Here is a 17717-nt window from a genome sequence, read left to right as displayed (position 1 = left end):
TGGCCGTAAAAACCTAGACCCTTGGCACATCCCGGACTAGAGTATTATCTGAACAAAAAAATCACGTAACCATTAGGCTGGCAGAAAATTTGGTGCTGGGCGCTGTAGGATAACGTAGTTTTCAATGTGTTCAGTAAACATGGAGCAAGCATATGAAAAAAAAAAAAAATTTAAACCAAAAGCTACCATTTATTGAAGGCCATGTACCAAAAACAAGGTGTGGTTCGCTCAATGCTGGACTCCTAACTAGATTAGTTCTGGAGTTAGAATTTCCCAGTTATGAATCCCTGGTAAGGATTATGTTTCTAATGTGTACAAACTAATTATCACCAATAGCCTAAGCAGTAATAATGGTTACCACTTAGCTAAATGCACGTTCCTTGCCAGGCACTATGCAAAATATTACAAACCTTTTCTTACTGAACACTCACAATCTCATGTGAAAAGTTCCATTGGTCTCACCGTTTTACAGATAAGAAATTTGGATTGGGGGGGAGTTAAAATAACTTGATTAAGCATACATAATTGGCAAAAAAATTTAAGCCCAGATTAATCTGTCAAGCCCTGTGTTTAACCAGGATTCCCCACTGGCATAAATCAAACATTCCTTAAAGAATGATGTTCTCCAACAGTATGTTCTTTGCCCTTAGCATGATTTTCTCCCTCAGCAATTTCATCCATTCTCCAACTACATCTGTCTTGTGTGTGAAAAGTACATGGCACCCTGTGGGTCCTCAAAGTATGGAGTGAATATTCTTGACCACAGCAGACAAAAGATTTTAAGTGCACATTCATGGAGGGCAGTGACTTACTAGGGTCCCCAATGCTTAGAGTATGGCCTGGTAATACCAGAGATTCTGCTAAGCAGGTTGCTCCTCAATCTAGCCTTCATCTCCCTTGTGCTCTAGACCTAATTGCCTGGTAGAAAGTTGCAAAGAGCTGTCCAGACCATACTTCAAACTCAGTTTGTCCAAAACAGTTTAAAAACTACTTTCTAAGCGAACATGGTGGGTAACAGACTGAAAGGACTGAGGGAGTGACCCATCTACCACTTCTCTTTCTTGTACCACTGTCAATGTGTGCTAAATTTACCACATTTCTTACTGATTGTAAACTCCTCCAGAGAAGGGTCTATGTTTGCAGCATTTACAGTATCTAGTAATGTTTTTCACAAAGACAGTTAATGAGCAACTTTTTAATATTTAGCACTGTGTTAAGACTTACCATGTTTCATCTCAGTTTATCTTCACCAACAAGCATAAGCAGGCCAATCACCCACGTTAACAAACCTGAAGTCACCTTCTTTGCCATCTCAAGCTAGTTATCTGCCCAAGTTTGTCTAACTCTCCACCAAAATGTTCTATTAACTCCCTATATACAAGTAAAATAATCCATGTAGAATATATACACAGGACCTAACATAGGGTACTGAATAAATGTTAACTATGATTTTTATTATATGCATCATCACCCCATTTCCCTTTCCCTTCATACATAGTTAGCAAGAATTAATATTCCCAGAAAGGTACAAAAAATACCAACTTGGTTTATTGGATTAAAAACAGTGGTAAAATGGACATAAAACCAAAAGTTAGACAGGACATGTTCATATCCTCCCCTACACAAAACCATACTTCCCATTGTCTATAGTTAAGATGTTAGGGAGCCAGAGCCCCCACCACCCAAAACCCTCACCCTTTGCTTGTCTTGGAAGTAAGGCCTGCAGTAGAACCCAAAGGAGAAGGATGTTAGAGACAACCTCAGTCCTCTCTACCCCTTCATCCCTGAGTCTCTGGGTTGGAGGGAAGCAGGGAAGGAATAAGGGCCTGGAAGGGTTGGGGACTGGCTACTAGGGTCTACTGCCCAGAATGTCCCAAAGCCAGCTATACTTCCCTATCTCATCCCTAATAAGTACCATTGTCAGGCTGTGGGAGAGAAAGGAAAAGGGGATAGATGGTTCTAGAACCACATGTGATCTCCAAACCCTTCCTCAGAGTTAGCCTCAGGTTCCCAGACTAGGGAAGCACACCTTTTCCCTTCCCACCAACAAGGCATGAAAAAGAATTCCTTGAGACATAGCATTCCAAGACGCTCTTAAATTTCCACGTCGCTTTCCTTGTCATTATCGTGGTCTCCATCATAGAATTCATTGGGTGCCTCTGGCCTGCAAAGCAAGGGCAGACAGATCAGAACCCTGCTCTACAACTTTCCAGCACCCTCTCCAGAGCCATTCCTCAGGGTCTCTGGGAATTCCTCTCCTCCTTTTGGTACAGAATGATTGCTATGCATTCATCCACTCACATATTCAATAAACATTTATGGCGAATACTCTGTACCAGGCATGTGTCAGAGGCTTATAGCAGATAATTAGCCAGACCAGGCTTTCATCCATCATGAAAAAGCTTACCTAATAAATGAGACCAAAGATTTAGTAAATAATATAATTTCAGGTGGTGGAGAACATTATGAAAAAAAAAGAAAGAAAGAAAGTAACGTGACTGTGAGTGATAAGAGGAAAATAGTAAATTCCAGACAGGATTTTTAGGGAAAATTATTTTAAGAATGAAAGCCTGAAGTTTGGGAAGCCAAGCAAACATCTCAGGAAAACTGTTCCAAGCCTCATAAGGTAGAAAAAAACTGGTATATTTTAATATAACAAGGAGGCCATGATGGCTGGGAGTTGTGTCATGAAGGAGAGTAGTTACAGATAAGATCACGGATGGAAGTCAGGATCAGAAGTGGAGGACTGACTTAAACCTACACTGAGAGAAGGGATGTGAAAGAAACACAGGGCCCAGTAAATACTCAATACTGATTTCTTTCTTTTTCAAAAACTACTCTCTGAGAGAAAACTGAGTCATCAAAGAGTAGCTAAGGGAATAAGTCAGTTAAGGCTCTATCTACTTGAGCCACAGGTCAGTTATCTCACCACAAGGATAAAAGTTGTGGGGTCACAAGCTTAGATTTGTATCTTAACTAGCTTTATGACCCCAGGAACATTATTTAACCTCTCTGAGGCTTAGACTCCTCCTCAGGTAATCTGAGGATAAGAGCTACTCTTAGCATTGTCCAATGGCACCAGAACAATGACATGATATGCATGTTGTACTATAAAGCACCTAGTATTGAGTCTAGTGCTTGGCAAAGCCACAGAAGTGGCAACTCTTATTATTACTACTCTGCAAGTCATATGCAAGTTGGAGCTATAGGATCAAAGAAGAACCAGAACTCAGTGGGTGGTCTGACAGGGAGGTAGGGCTTAGGAACAGGAAGAAAAGGCCTGAGGCTTCTGCTGACTGTTGAAAGGGTGTGGTATAATGTGCAGACTAGACCCAGATGTCAGTCTGTTACTATTGATGAAAAAGCCAAACTTTGACAAAAGGAAGAACTTAAAAACAGGTTTTGCCAAACCAAATCAGACACTGAAAATCAATTTCCAGAAGTCAAGCTTTAGAAACCTAGAAAAACTGAGAAGGAGATGACTCAAAAGCTCTGAGGCCAGATGTTTAGATATTTCCCAACCCAGGCCAGGCAATAAGGGGGTTTTCATAGAGGAGGGAAGATGGACAGGTCCTAAGGGTTAGAGTAGTAAAGTCCATGTCCAAAGGACAGAGACGCTGGCTGGAACTCTGATTATGAGTTGTGAATGTGAGAAGCAGACTCTAGAAGGGTCTGAGAAGCTCACCAGACTGCAGCAGAGCAAGCTTCAACTTCTAACACTGAACAGGAGCAGGACTGGGTATCCTGCAAATGTCCAGCTGTGGTTGGTTATTCCTCAATATTGTAAGGAAATATGTTCTCCACAAGTGCATCTGGTTTTGCACTTCTGGGTTCTCTTGTTTTTTCCCTTCATTTTTCAGAAAAGTTTGTTTTGATATTTTAAAAACAATTTCTATCCTCACTGTCCCCTATTCATTCTATCTATAAATATTTCAGTATGTATCTCAGAAAGACAAAAGCTTTTTTTTGAAAAAAACAGAACCACTATTCTCAAACCTGAAAAAAAAAATGAACAGAAATCAAACAACATTAAAGAGCAATATGCAGGCAGTGACCTGTCCAGCCAACCCAGAAGGAAAGTCTAAAATGCTGGCAAGAATGTAAATTGCTAAAGACTTTTTGGAGGGCTGGGGATACAGCTCAGTTGGTAGAGCGCTTGCCTCACATGCACAAGGCCCTAGGTTCAATCCCCAGTACCACACATACACAAAAAAAGACTTTTTGGAAGGCAATGTGACAGCAAATACAAATGATTTTTCTGCATTCAACCTTTGACCTAATAACAACAATTCTAGGAATCTAACTCATTTAAACAAGCATGCAAATATGTATACATAAGGGGACTCATTGCCACCCTCTTTATTACCATAATAGCAAAAAAAGGAGGGGATTATGTAATTTAATGTAACTGTCCATCAATGGTAGTTAATTAAATTAGGTTATATCCACACAATGGAATATTATACAGCTGATAAAATACAGAAACAGATCCATATCACTAACACAAAGATACGATATCTTATTTTAAAAAAAGACAAGTTTAAGTTGTAGAGCCACATGTACAGAATGTTTCCATTTAGACTAACAAAAATCAAAACCCCCACAAATAGCAAACTCTATGAATGAATATATGTTCATAGTATATATGCATTAGAAATATACTTGTAATTTACAGAAAAAAAAGGTCTATCTAAAAAGATATAAATCAAACTATTAATGGTAGTTACTTCTGTGGAATGGGTCTGGGATTATGTGAATGTAAACGTAACCTACTTTGATGTTGTTTATAATTGGGGGGGGGGGGTGCCGGGGATTGAACTCAGGGGCACTCAACCACTTAGCCACATCCCCAGCCATATTTTGTATTTTATTTAGAGACAGGGTCTCACTGAGTTGCTAAGCACCTCACTCTTGCCGAGGCTGGCTTTGAACTCACAATTCTCCTGCCTCAGCCTCCCCAGCTGCTGAGATTATAGGTATGCACCCAGCTAGATGCTATTTATAATTTTTACAATAAATATGTTACTTTGTCACTGAAAACTGCAAACAAAAAAATAAAAAAAGAGTAGGGGAATTGTACTGACTTAAAGGCAATATAAACCAGGGACAAGAAAGCCAGTGCCTTCCAATTTACTTTTCTCTTGTAAGCCTCCCCTGCAAGCCTGCTGGAATGTCCCACTCTCAAATCCCTGCCCAGACCTGCTGTAGTTCTCCTCAGGACCCCTCTCCTCTGCGTCAGCCTCATCAGTCCTGTCATATGTCAGGAGATCAGCAGGCACATCATGAATCTGGACACTAGGTGCATGGTTCAGCATCTTCAGGTTTTCAAAGATTGTCTGGCGGATCTGGTCCAGATACTGATTGAAGAGGAGGAATAGAAAGTGAGTGGCTCCTAGTGACTCCCAGAGCATCCACCCTTCTAGCGACCTTCTGCTCCTAATGTCCTGGTTTTCATCTCAGTAGTATTTCTATTTCAGATCTCCCAACTGATACCTGTCCCTTCCCACCAACCCTGACTACCTCTACACTATCCTAGGCTGTCTCCTAGCTGGTAGCAGGGACAGTGACAGCTTAGAACTCCCCCATCTTTGATTTCTCCCACTTCCTACATCCTAGACCTCTCCTGGGCTTCCCCATCTTGTGCATGGCTTCTCCGAGTGGCTGACCTGGCGTGAGTTCTGATTCTCAATGCGGGTGCTGACGTCTGGATGGAGTGTGAAGTCAGGGGCAAAGTACTCGAAGTATTCTTGGGGAGGGAGGTGGGGAGGAGAGGGGATGAGAAGAGGGGATTAGCCAGAAAACATGGTTCAGACCAAGACATGCAGGTCCCAAGACTTTCCAGTCCCTCCCTTCCCATCCAGACCCCTACAAAATAGCTGCCCAGTCTTTTCCTGGTTCTTGGCCCAGAGATTTCGTCTGCAGAGCTTTGAGGGTGTAAAATTTCCTGTCTGCTTTCAAATTGGATCATTCTTAGGGCTGGGGAAAAGAGCCTTCCTGTTATGGAGGTGTTGTGGGTGGTCCTTACCACTATAGGGAAGCTCCTCACTAATGGCCTCTTCTACCAGCAGCGATGTCTCATATGTCCTGAAACCAACCAGCAGAGTGGGGTAAGCTGACTAAGTAGGCTTAAAGGCCCACCTGGCCATATCCCATTATGGGAGCCCCTAGCTTACCCCACAATGCAAGAACAGGAAAGTCAGGGAGGGTACTCACCAGCAGCGGGCAACATTTCGGACAGTATAGCCTCCACCACCCAACACCAGTAGCGGGATATTAAAGCTCTTGACATATTCAACACATTCCCTGTTAAAAGGAACCAGAAGAATGGGTGGAGCCAAGGTCTACACCTCTAGATATTACTTGGAAAGGGCAACAGGGAATTGTAAGTGTTCTTCAGTTTGGTCTGGGTAGTGGAATTCATTAAGTTATACCGTTGGAATGTGTGTACTATATTTTGTGTCTCAGTGAAAATTTTAAAATAAAGTGCACCCCCAAAAATAAAGAAATAAAATACTTCTGTCCTGCTCAACACTCTCCTTGGCATCCTACCTGTTAATCAACTATACTTATCAGTATACTAGCCAGTATGTCAGTTCTGGCCTTCAGAATATAACCCTAACCCCCTACAACTCTCTGTCACCACCTCCTCCACTTCAGTTTGGGCACCAAATCTCTGGCCTAGACAATGCCAGTAACTTCCTAACTGGTCTTTCCATTACCAATCTTGTCCCATCACCCCACCCCAAAACTCAGCACAATCACTTTAAAATACATTAGATTATGTAACTTCCCTGCTTAAATATCCTTCAACAGTTGCCCTCCATCACTGGACCACCTTCAAACTCCTTACCAGAGTCCAGAGGCCCTGTACAATCTCACCATGGCCAATTTCTAGGACCTCAACTCGATCTACCTCCAGCTTGGTCCCTGTGTTCTGGCCTCACTCGTTTTATTTCATTTCCTTCACCACATCAGTTCTTCCCAGCCTCAGTCTTGTAGGCATAACTCACTGCCTAACTCTCTGCTTCTCTTGTGGCTCACTCGGTCTTAGCCTCCAGCTCTTGGCTCCCATTTTACCTCCACAGAAAATCCATTCCAAATCATGCCAAAGGAGATTCCCTACTGTTACCCTCTGTCCCAGCTTTCTATTTTTTTCCTCTATAGGATTTATAGCAATCTACTTATTTTTTGTTTGCTTCCTACTCTAAACTGTAAACACTGTGGGCATTTTATCATTCCATCCCCATCATCTAATACAATGTCTGGAACACAATCAGTCCTTAATAAAAACCTACTGTGAATGAATGACCATCTAGAAGATCCTATTTAAGGTGACATTTCCTAGTTCAAGTACAACTTATAGATTACTTTTGATTCACAGAAGAAATGAGGCCCATCTTTAACTACTCCTATTCCATTTAGCCCAAAGCCACTTGTAAAACCTGGGGGAGAAGAAGGGCAAGTCTCACCCATGCCCTCGGATACTGAGATTGAAGCAGCCCAATCGATCGCAACCCAGAGAGTCAGCTCCACACTGCAAAAGCAAAATGCCAGGCAGCTGCAGTGACACAACTGATCAGAACATCACAGATATCTTCCACATCCCTTCCCTCACCAACCTAGGAACCTTCCTCTTTCCCGCTCTCTTCCCTCAAGCCCAGGTGAGCCCTCCTAGCAGGCACTGACAGCATTACCTGGAGCACAATGCAGGTGGGTTGGTAGAAGTCCACCACCTGGTTGATGACCGGCTGGAAAAGGTGCTTGTAACCTGGGAGAGGGCCAAAGATGGGCACCTGGCACCCCAAGGGGATGGGGAGACAGGGAACAAAAGGAAAAAGGGGGTTGAGAGAGCATGTAGCCCAGGAAAGGGGCAAGCCAAAGAACCAAATCATTGGTTCTAAACTCAGGAGTACCAGACTACTATGAGTGATTGATGAAAGCTAATGACCCTTATCATTAAGTGTGCAAACACATGATATTTTGCATACAATTTCCAGGGGTTCTTGGTCCCTTTGAAGGCCATTCATCCTTAAGGATACCTGGCCCAATAGCACACAACACCAGGCAGAAGAGATTAATTAAAAGAAAGAAAGAAGGGGCAGAGTGCACAGGGAGAAGACACCAGTACTTACTCTGATCATCAATGCCATCCCGCAAGGGCACATTGAGACAATAGTAGCGGCCACTCTCTGCTCCAACTTCATACATGTCACCTATAGGGAAGTGGGAAGTGGGAGCCATGCATGGGAAGCACTTGCAACTTAGATGCTCTGTCAATGAACCTCCACCAGACTCCCTAGATCCACTGTTTCTTGTAGTTTGTAAGTCATTCAATGATTTTTTTTTTAAAATAACTACCATGAGCCAAGCTGCATACTAGGCACAGTGGATACAGCAATAAATAGAATAATGAAATCCTACCAAGCTTATACTCTTCCTCACAATGAAAAAGGAGACAGTAAACAAATATTTTTTAAAAACACACACACATTAAATACAAATAGCAATGAGTGCTCTAGGAATCAGTCATGCTAAAGAACTGACAGATGTAAAGGGAACAGTAATTCATGTTCTTGTACCTGTACCAGGGAAGAAGTAATTTCCGTATTTGTGGAAAGACACCGTCATGACCCTGTCAGTGAGGTAGAAGGCTTCCTGAACGCCATCTCCATGGTGGATGTCAATATCAATATAGAGCACGCGAGGGTGGTACCTGGGGTAAGGGCAAAGCCAGGGTCTGAGGTAGAGGTGAACCCCAATCCATTCCTCCCAAACATAGGGTCTGGAATTATTTAAAATCTGCCAAGTCACCTGAAACCTAATACCACCAGTTTTCTAAGGGTAACCCTGGGGATCCAGCCTGGAGGCTGGAGGCAGGGACAGGAGAGGGGTGTGCAGAAAAGGCTGAAATTTGAGCAGGCAGCAGGCAATCTGCAGCAGAGCAGAGGAAGATGCAGCCTAAGAAAAGCATCAAGAACTTGGGTGAAGCTAGTGGTGAAGGAGAGAGGTCAGGGTCAGGGTCAGGGCTGTCTGAGGGACCTCCTTGGTTGAGATCCTCTTAAGTGCCCCCATCTCCTCCTGGGCTACTTACTTGAGCAGCTCCAGGATGCCGATTACAATGTCGTTGACATAGCAAAAGCCAGAGGCCTATAGCAAGACAGTGGTCTTTTAAATAGAGAAACAATCCCTCCGTTTGCCCCCCACTGTCATCCTGACTGCCTACCCTAGGGTAGCCACTGTCTTCCCCATCACATCCTCACTCACCTCAAACTTCTTGGCGTGGTGCAGACCACCAGCCCAGTTAATGGCAATATCGCAGATCTGAAAGACAAACACCCAACTCACAGTCCTCTTCTGACCACCCCTGAAGCTGGAAGCCCAGGGTCAGGGTAAAGCACTGAGTCTACAGACCCATAGAAAGAAACAAGAACTGGGAATACATCACCTTGTTGTTCAGCTGGGTTGCTCCTTGGAGGGATGCACCTGTGTAACGCGAGCAGAACTCAAAGAGCCCGGGAAACACTGGGCTGCAGGGAATAGGAGTGAGTTAGAACACTTGTGCCTCTGTCCTGCCCTGCACCTTGTTACACTCCCTCCTTACTCTAGACTCCTCCAATCTCCATTTTCTGATAGCCCCCTCGCCCCTTCCTAAACACCTGATTATCTGCAAATGTATTCAACAAATGCCAAGCCCTGTGTAAAGTGCAAGATGGGAAAGAAAGAAGCTTTTAAATGTTAGGGAGTTTGTACCCTAGCTGGGAGAGAAGCAAATAGCTTCTAGGTTACTTTTTTTGTATGTGTGCCAGGAATTGAACCCAGGGTTGCTTAAGCACTGAACCACATCCCCAGCCCTTTTTTAATTTTTATTTTGAGACAGGGTCTTGATAAGTTGCTGAGGGCCTCACTAATTGCTGAGGATGACTTTAAACTTTCGATCCTCCTGCCTTGCCCTCCTTGGTCCCTGGGATTATAGGCGTGCATGACCATGCCCAGCTCAGCATCTAGGTTCTTAAGTATAAAGAAAAAGGAAATAAGTTGCCAGGTGCAGTGGTGCATGCCTGTAATCACAGCAGCTCAGGAAGATGAGACAGGAGGATGGCAAATTCAAAGCCAGTCTTAGCAATGCTGAGGCACTAAGCAACTAAGTGAGACCCTATCTCTAAATAAAATACAAAACAGGGTTGGGGATGTGGCTCAGTGGTTGAGTGCTCCTGAGTTCAATCCCCAGTACCCCAAAATAAAAAGGAATAAGTTGAGATAAAACATGAATTCTATTTTTTTTTTCTTAAAAGTCTTCTATAGGTACCACACTCTAACATAATGTTCAATAGTAGCCTTGACAGTCACACATTTTAAAGAAAGAATTATATTCCTATATACGCAAAATACTACTACTAATAAGATAAACCATGGAAAGTTTTTAGCACGTTTTATGGCACTATAAGCCACATGTTAGCTAAAATGATCGCTATCTTCATTCTTCATATAAAGAAAAGGATTGAACCCAAACACAAAAGGCTACATACCGTGACTCATTTATTTAACATTCCGGAAAAGGCAAAATAGGATAGAGTCAGATCAGTGGTGCCTGGAGAGAAGGCATTGATGATAAAAGGGTATGAGGGATCTTTGTGGGGTAAGCAAAATATCCTGAATCTTGAGACATTCTAAACTCACAAGATGTTACACACAACAAAGGTGAATTTTACTGTATGTAAATTATACCTTCATTAACCATCACTTAAAAAAAATAAAATAAAAAATGCCTTTAAAAAACCCTAGTTTGGAGAATCACAGCCCTTGGGACAGGAGTCCCCTGTGTTTCTCCTTTGCTGGCAAGGCAATAAAACCCTTTTTCTTTTCTTAAAATAAATAAATAAAATAAAGATTTTTTTAAAATCCCTAGTTTGTATTTTTTAAGGTCAGTGGTGGAGACTGATCCTAGCATGTATAAGGTTTCATGCCCAGCACCAAAAAAAGAAAAACCCTAGTTTTAGGTATCCAAGAAAATAGTACAACTGCCACATTTAACCATGTGAAAAATAGAATGTAGGGAGTTTTATAATTTCTCAAGGGTTTGGAAATAATTAGTGTTTGATACTTAAAAAACTAGCAAATAAAAAAGCAATGAAATTATTAGCTTCAGGAAAAACAAAGTTGTATACAAAAATAAATTAACTATTACTATTTGGTTCTAAAATAAATGAATAGTAGTTATGATAAAGTAAACAGAATAGTGACTGATTGAAAATTATGATAAAGCTACATTATGAACCTGGGAGAAGCCAGTATGATGGTATGAGAAGACAGAGTGCTCATATCCATATGAACAGCTTATAGACGATGTCTAAAAATTGATAAAGGAAGAAATATTAACAAGAAGTAATATAGTAGGGGAGTATAATTATAAGCCCAGGTTTATAAGCCAGACAGCTAGTAATATTGGGCAAATTGTTTAGCCTTTCTGTGTCTCAATGTCCTTATCCTTAAAAAGGAGATAATAATAAACCCTGCCATATACTTGTTGAAACTAAATAGCTACAAAGCATTTAAAATAGTACCTAGTATATTAAGTATTACCTAAATATTACAGATCAGTAGCAGTAAATTTATTATATCATTTAGAAATCCAAAGATAAGCACCAGAAAAAATATGCTAGCTGAAAGCGGCTGCCACTGGGGACAGAGATTTATGCACAGGAGGAATAGGTCTGGTATTGCTTTTTTTAAAAATCCCATTAAAAACCTCATAAAGGGGCTGGGGTTGTGGCTCAGTGGTAGGGTGCTCGCCTAGCATGCATGAGGCACTGGGTTCGATCCTTTGCGCCGCATAAATGTAAAATAAAGATATTGTGTCCACTTAAAACTTCAGAATATTAAAAAAAAAAAATCCTCATAGAGGCCTAGGGTTGTCAGCAGTACAGCACTCACCTAGCACATAAAAGGCACTGTATTTGATCCTCAGCACCACATAAAAATAAATAAATAAAATAAAGGTATCATGTCCAACCAGAACTAAAAAAAAAAACTCATAAAAGCTGGGTATGGTGATGCAAATCTGTAATCCCAGAGGCTCAGGAGGTAGGGCAGAAGGATCACAAATTCAAAACCAGACTCAGCAACTTAGCAAGACCCTGTCTCTAAATAAAATATAAAAAAGGCTTGGGGATGTGGCTCAGTAGCTCAGTGATTAAGCACCCTTAGGTTTAATCCCCAGACCAAACAATAACAACAACAAAAAAGAACCTGAACTGGCTGGGTGTGGTGGTGTTTACCTGTAATCTGTGATTCAGGAGGCTGAGGCAGGAAGATCACAAATTCGAGCCCAACTTTGGCAATTTAGCAAGACTCTCAGCAACTTAGCAAGACCCCATTTCAGTAAATAAATAAATAATTAAGTGTGTAGCTCAGTAGTAAAGCATCCCTGGGCTTAAGTCCCAGTACACGTATGTACACACACACACACACACACACACACACACACGTACACACACACAGACACACACACACACACACAAAAGCCTTGTAAATAAATTTGTCTATTTATAATTAGATTAGATTACTTTTTAAACTATCACAAATTAATTAAAAGAAAATAAAAAGGAGCAGGACATGGTGGTGTGTGCTTATACTTCCAGTGACTTGGGAGGATGAGACAGCAGGATCACCAATTCAAGGTCAGCCTGGGCAATTTAGCAAGACCCTATCTCAAAGTAAAAAATACAAAGGGCTGGGAGTTTAGCTTGGTGGTAGAGTACCAGAACCACACAACATAAAAAAAAAAAAAAAAAAGAAGGAAAATTCCTGATTCTCCTCTGAAACATAGACAAGTATAGCTATAGTTTAAATTTGACAGAACAACTGAAAATAGCCAAATGGCCCAGAGGTAGATGCCCTAACTATGCAAAGAGCATATACAGGTTTCCTGCTGTAGCCTAAAGTCTGATTCCACATTCCCAGATCTAGAAAATGAACTCGGGAATAGCAGCAGGAACAACAACAACAAGAAAGAGCTGGGTATGATGGCACAAGCCTATAATCCCAGTGACATAGGAGGCTGATGCAAGAGGATCTCAAGTTCAAGGCCAGCCTCAACAAATTACAGAGACCCTAAGTAACTCAGTGAGACCTTGTCTCAAAACAAAGTTAAAAAGGCTGGGTAGAAATATTACTGTTTTCTATATTGAAAGCAAAATTATTTAAAACTATAATAAAATCATTTAAAACTATAATAAAAAAAATTGCTACCACCAAAAAGGGGGGGCAGGGGGGCAAGGGGCGGGTGCTGGGGACGTTGCTCAGCAGCAAAGTTGAGTACCAAAAATACCATAGTACCAAAAAAAACAAAAAACAAACAAACAAACAAAAAAACTAAGAAACTTCCCAAGACAGCATATGACAAAACTAATTAAGCAGGCAGTATGTTCAGGACAGAGCTTTGTGGGCTGGTATGAAGATGTTGTAAAGGCTGAGAAGGCCTTGAAAAAGTTGAACAGGACATCCAAGGACATTCCAGGAAGGGATCCCATGCAGCTGAGTGTGGGAATAAGATTGGGAAGGTGTTCAGTGCCAGCAAAAGGAACTGGCCTCTATCTGGCAGCCTGGACTGCATCTGTCAATAGGATCTTTCATAGAAATAGATTAGTGGTTCAAAAATCTGGACTCTTTTAGATTGTGGATGCAGCACCACAAAGCAAAAACAAAAACAAATCTGGGCTCTAGATCTGAATCCTGCCACCACCACTGACCAATTGTGTGAAATGTGGTAAGTTACCTAAATTTCCCCAAATCTCCATTTATCTATGTGTAACATCAGGAAAAGTCCTATTATATCTCCAGGTTGGCATGAGAATTAGAGGATACACTAAGAACCCTCAGCATAATACTAGCAAAATAAGTATTTAATAAATGGTAGCCATTGTAGGAAGCTCTACAGGATCAACAATCTGAAAAACCTATTTATCAAGAAATAAATTCAAGGGGGAGAAGGAAAAGCCAGACTAAAAGTCTCAAGTCCCATCAATCAAACACAATGCATGGCCCTTGTTTAGATCCTGATATTAATAAACTATATAAAAATACATGAGACGAGACAATATTTGAATACTGATTGTATATTTGATTATATTAAGGAATTACTATTCATCTTTAGGTATGATTTTTTTAAAGTTTCATTTAGAGATAAATAATCTAACACAAGGGGGTACAGATGAAATAAGACTGGCCACTTGCTTATAAGAGCTGAAGCTGGATATGCTGGGCACAGTGTGCACACCTATAATCCCAGAGGCTCAGGAGGCTGAGGCAGAAGGACTGCAAGTTCAAAGCTAACACTGGCAATTTAGCAAGGCCCTAAATAATTTAGTGAGACTCTGTCTCAAAATAAAAAATAAAAATGGCTGGGGATGTGGCTCAGTGGTTGAGTTCAATTCCCAGTACCAAAAAAGAAAAAAAAAGAGTTGAAGAGGGGTATGGATACATGATGTGATAGATACATGTTCTACTCTACTTTCAGAAATGTTTGAAATTTCCCTTTAAAAAGTTTAAATAGAATTGAGTACATGGTAGCTGTTTTGGTTATTATTTTTCATGGATGTATATTAGAGTGTGAGCAAGGATCATGGCTTACTTTCCACCCCCTTCCCCACAGCATCTAACCCTGAGTCATTACATGCGTTACAAACTTAATGTAAACCTGGTCATGTCAAATCACTCCCTTGCCTTTTAAGACATTTTAATGACTTTCCTCTATTCTAAGAGCAAAAACCTCAATTCATAACAGGGCTGTTCAAAAGACCTCATTTATCTCTTTAGCCTCTAATCAGATTACTTTCCTTTTCATATTCTGTCCATGGGCTTTTTCTTTCTTTCTTTCTTCCATTTTTTAATACTGGGGATTGAATCCAGAGGCACTTTACCACTGAGCCACATCTCCAGCCAGAGTCTAATTAATTAGTGCCTCCCTAAGTTGCTGAGGCTGGCCTCAAAGTTGGGATCCTCCTGTCTCAGCCTCCCAAGTCACTAGGATTACTGGTGTAAGCCACCATGCCCAGCTGCACTTGGGCTTTTTCTGTTCCTCAAATGAGTCATACTTTGTTCTACCACAGACATGTTGTCTCTATTACCCAATACATCCCTTCCCTTGGCTGCCAAACACCTTTCCCCTAATTCCTCTTTTTTTTCAGATCTAATTTAATATTCAGATGAATATTAAAATTTTGCTGTTATTGTTCATCATTGCATCCCTCACACTTAGTACAGGGCCTGGCCTCAAGTAAATCACCAACAAATATTTACTGAATAAACAAATGAGCGAATGATGATTCACTGACAAGTAGGTCCCCCCCTCATATCTTCCCACTGCTATTACAAAACCTCATTGAAGGGCCTCACACCAAAGTGCTTGACATCCCCAAATCCAAGTGTTCCCCTCCCTCACCAGTCATCGCCCACGTTGAAGGCATTAAGGCTCTTGGTGAAGCCCTGCATGTTGGTGGGGCTGACTCTCTGCAGAAAATCAATGTAGTCCTCAGAGTGGAAGCGGCACATGTCATGCTGGGAGGCCTGGTATGGCTTGAAGACCTTGGGATGGAGAAACAAGATGAACCTAGCAGGATCAGCCCCACTGATGAGGCTGAGACCCGCACACTGAGCCCATCCCTGGAGATTGCCCAAAACCACATACAACAATCCCAATCCTTGTTATTCTATGAGATAAAGGTCGGTGAAGAAAAGAAGCTCCTGATAATGGTCTTGATAATGACCCATGTAAACCACTTCTCCTTTCCACCTCCAGCCCAGCCTCTCCTACCTTCTCAACCTTGAACCCTGATTCACCTGCCCTGATCCCTGGATCTCCTATTCCTGGTTCTCTCCATACTCATCTCCCCTGGACTCTGATTCTGCCCTTTGGGTTCTTCATTCTGAAATCAGATATAAGGGATATATAACAATCTTCTAGTTAAAATCCAAGGTGCTAAACCAAAGATTTACCGTCCTTGGGAGAGGGGAGAGGTTTCATGAACCTCTTTGAAATTTGGGCAAGAAAGAGCTTTTTTTTTCTCCTAGAAAATGCATGCAGGGACACAGAGGCACATAATCTCAAGGAATTCAGAGATTATTGCACTAACAATACCTCAGTCTTTCTACAACCAATCCACTTGTCTGTGCCTCAGAAAAAGCAGAGATCACTCATATTGTTGGCTCATACCCCTCAAAGTACATAAGAGTGAGATCTGTTATCTCATTTCACAGCTGTAAATTCCAAGCTGGAGATGAATAGTATGCATATATATGGGAGATGGAGGATTAGGCAATGATTAAGCCTAACTATGCAGAGATACTATGTAGAGGTACTCTAGGTTGAAAAAGGAATACATAAGGCATCTCCTGTTCTCCACACATATACACATAATTTACCCAAAGGGCTGCAGAGCTGTCCCTAGAGTTCTAGCTCCTAGCAGGTAGTGAGAGGTGGGAGGAGATATATACAAAGATCCAGACACGCCCATCCCTGAGACCACAACACTAACCACACCCTAAAAGGTAGGGGGGACCAGGAGTGTAGCTCATAGGTAGAAAGCTTGCTTATTATGCCTAAGGCCCTGATTGGATCTCCCAGGACTGCAAAAATAAATACATAGTACATAAAATAAATTCAGAGAGAAACACATCTGTCTTCAAGAGGGCCTCACACCACCCTAACCCTACACCAAGGGCTGGTGTGCCTAATGTCAAAGGGTGACTAGCCTAAGGTGAAAATGTAACTCCCATTAACTCAGAGAACGCCCACCCACAAACTCTGCAAACAGGGAGTGCTCCAGGCGACTTCTAACTGCCCCCTACCCTAGGGGCGGGTGCACCTGGTGCATTCGGTCCAATCCACTTATCCCTAAGGCCACAGCTCGTTCCCAACCCGCCAGCTGGACTCACGATCATCTTCTTATAGAGACCATAGTGCAGGACCAGGCTATGAGTCAATGCCAGGCGATGGGGCTTCATAGGGTGCCCAGCTCCTGGGGGTGGGGAAAAGAGAGTTGGTCAGTTCTCATCCCTGAAGCTACAGCTCTTGCCTCGAAACCCCTGCGTCCAAGCCCCTAGCGCACAAACCCGTTCCCTCACCGTAGTGGAAGTTGCCCACGTCAGGGTCGTAGAAATAGGCCACAGTCTTGGACATAGCGCCGGCGGGACCAGGCCCCGCGCCTCCGCCGCCCTCCGGACGCCAGCCCCGCCCCCGGCTCGTGCGTACTGCGCAAGCACGTAGCCTGCCTCTGCGGAACAGGGAAGGTTAGGCCCCGCCTCTCTGAGACAGGTCCCAGATCACGCCCCTGCGGGAGTTCCGCCCCTGGATTAACTTCATAGTTCCAGATTCTGGGGCGTGAGCTGCCCGGCTCGGGCTGGGGACCGTGGCATCGGTTCTGGGATGCGAGAGCCATTTCTTTCTGGGCGGGGGGTGATATCTTCTGGAAGCCGAACCATCCCGTCCAACCACTTGCCCCAAACGGGAAACAGGCCGTGGTCACCAGTCTAGGAAGCTCCGAAGATCTGGCCACGGTGTCCCTCTCAGAAAGACAATTTCCCCCAGCCCGCTGCAAGATTCCTGGCTATCACTCGTCTAGGGTAACTGAGGACAGGAGCTACGCCAGGCGTGCCGGATAGAGCAGTGGAGAGCACCCCCGCCTGACCTCCTGTCCCCTACGCGGACCCAGACTCGGCGC

At 42.7% G+C, this 17717-nt stretch overlaps 1 protein-coding gene across 1 annotated transcript; it reads right to left on the bottom strand.

Moving 5' to 3' along the window:
* Nucleotides 1-1526: 1526 nt before the first annotated feature.
* Nucleotides 1527-17227, bottom strand: Hdac3 (histone deacetylase 3). Its single transcript, XM_076856820.2, has 15 exons — nucleotides 17122-17227; nucleotides 16933-17015; nucleotides 15440-15582; nucleotides 9446-9527; nucleotides 9265-9321; nucleotides 9092-9147; nucleotides 8580-8713; nucleotides 8133-8213; nucleotides 7695-7768; nucleotides 7470-7534; nucleotides 6214-6303; nucleotides 6026-6084; nucleotides 5667-5746; nucleotides 5200-5357; nucleotides 1527-2164 (listed from the first exon to the last, which is right to left on the bottom strand). The coding sequence occupies exons 1-15, from the start codon at nucleotides 17174-17176 to the stop codon at nucleotides 2095-2097; spliced, it is 1287 nt and encodes a 428-aa protein (XP_076712935.1). The 5' UTR covers nucleotides 17177-17227; the 3' UTR covers nucleotides 1527-2094.
* Between the last annotated feature and the right edge of the window lie 490 nt (nucleotides 17228-17717).

This window comes from Callospermophilus lateralis, chromosome 5 (genome assembly GCF_048772815.1).
Source record: "Callospermophilus lateralis isolate mCalLat2 chromosome 5, mCalLat2.hap1, whole genome shotgun sequence".
In the NCBI taxonomy this organism is placed as follows: Eukaryota; Metazoa; Chordata; class Mammalia; order Rodentia; family Sciuridae; genus Callospermophilus; species Callospermophilus lateralis.
The sequence above is the reverse complement of the archived record's forward strand: the minus strand, read 5'-3'. Positions and strand labels throughout refer to the sequence as shown.

What these genes read in the sequence shown, in the direction of transcription:
- Hdac3 (XM_076856820.2), bottom strand. Translation starts at nt 17,176, where the DNA reads ATGTCCAAGACTGTGGCCTATTTCTACGACCCTGACGTGGGCAACTTC. An exon ending in CCACCTGCATTGTGCTCCAG is followed by an intron (nt 7,535 to 7,694) that starts GTAATGCTGTCA and finishes TTGCTTTTGCAG; the next exon opens with TGTGGAGCTGACTCTCTGGG. An exon ending in CCTGAGGAGAACTACAGCAG is followed by an intron (nt 2,165 to 5,199) that starts GTCTGGGCAGGG and finishes CTTGCTTTGCAG; the next exon opens with GCCAGAGGCACCCAATGAAT.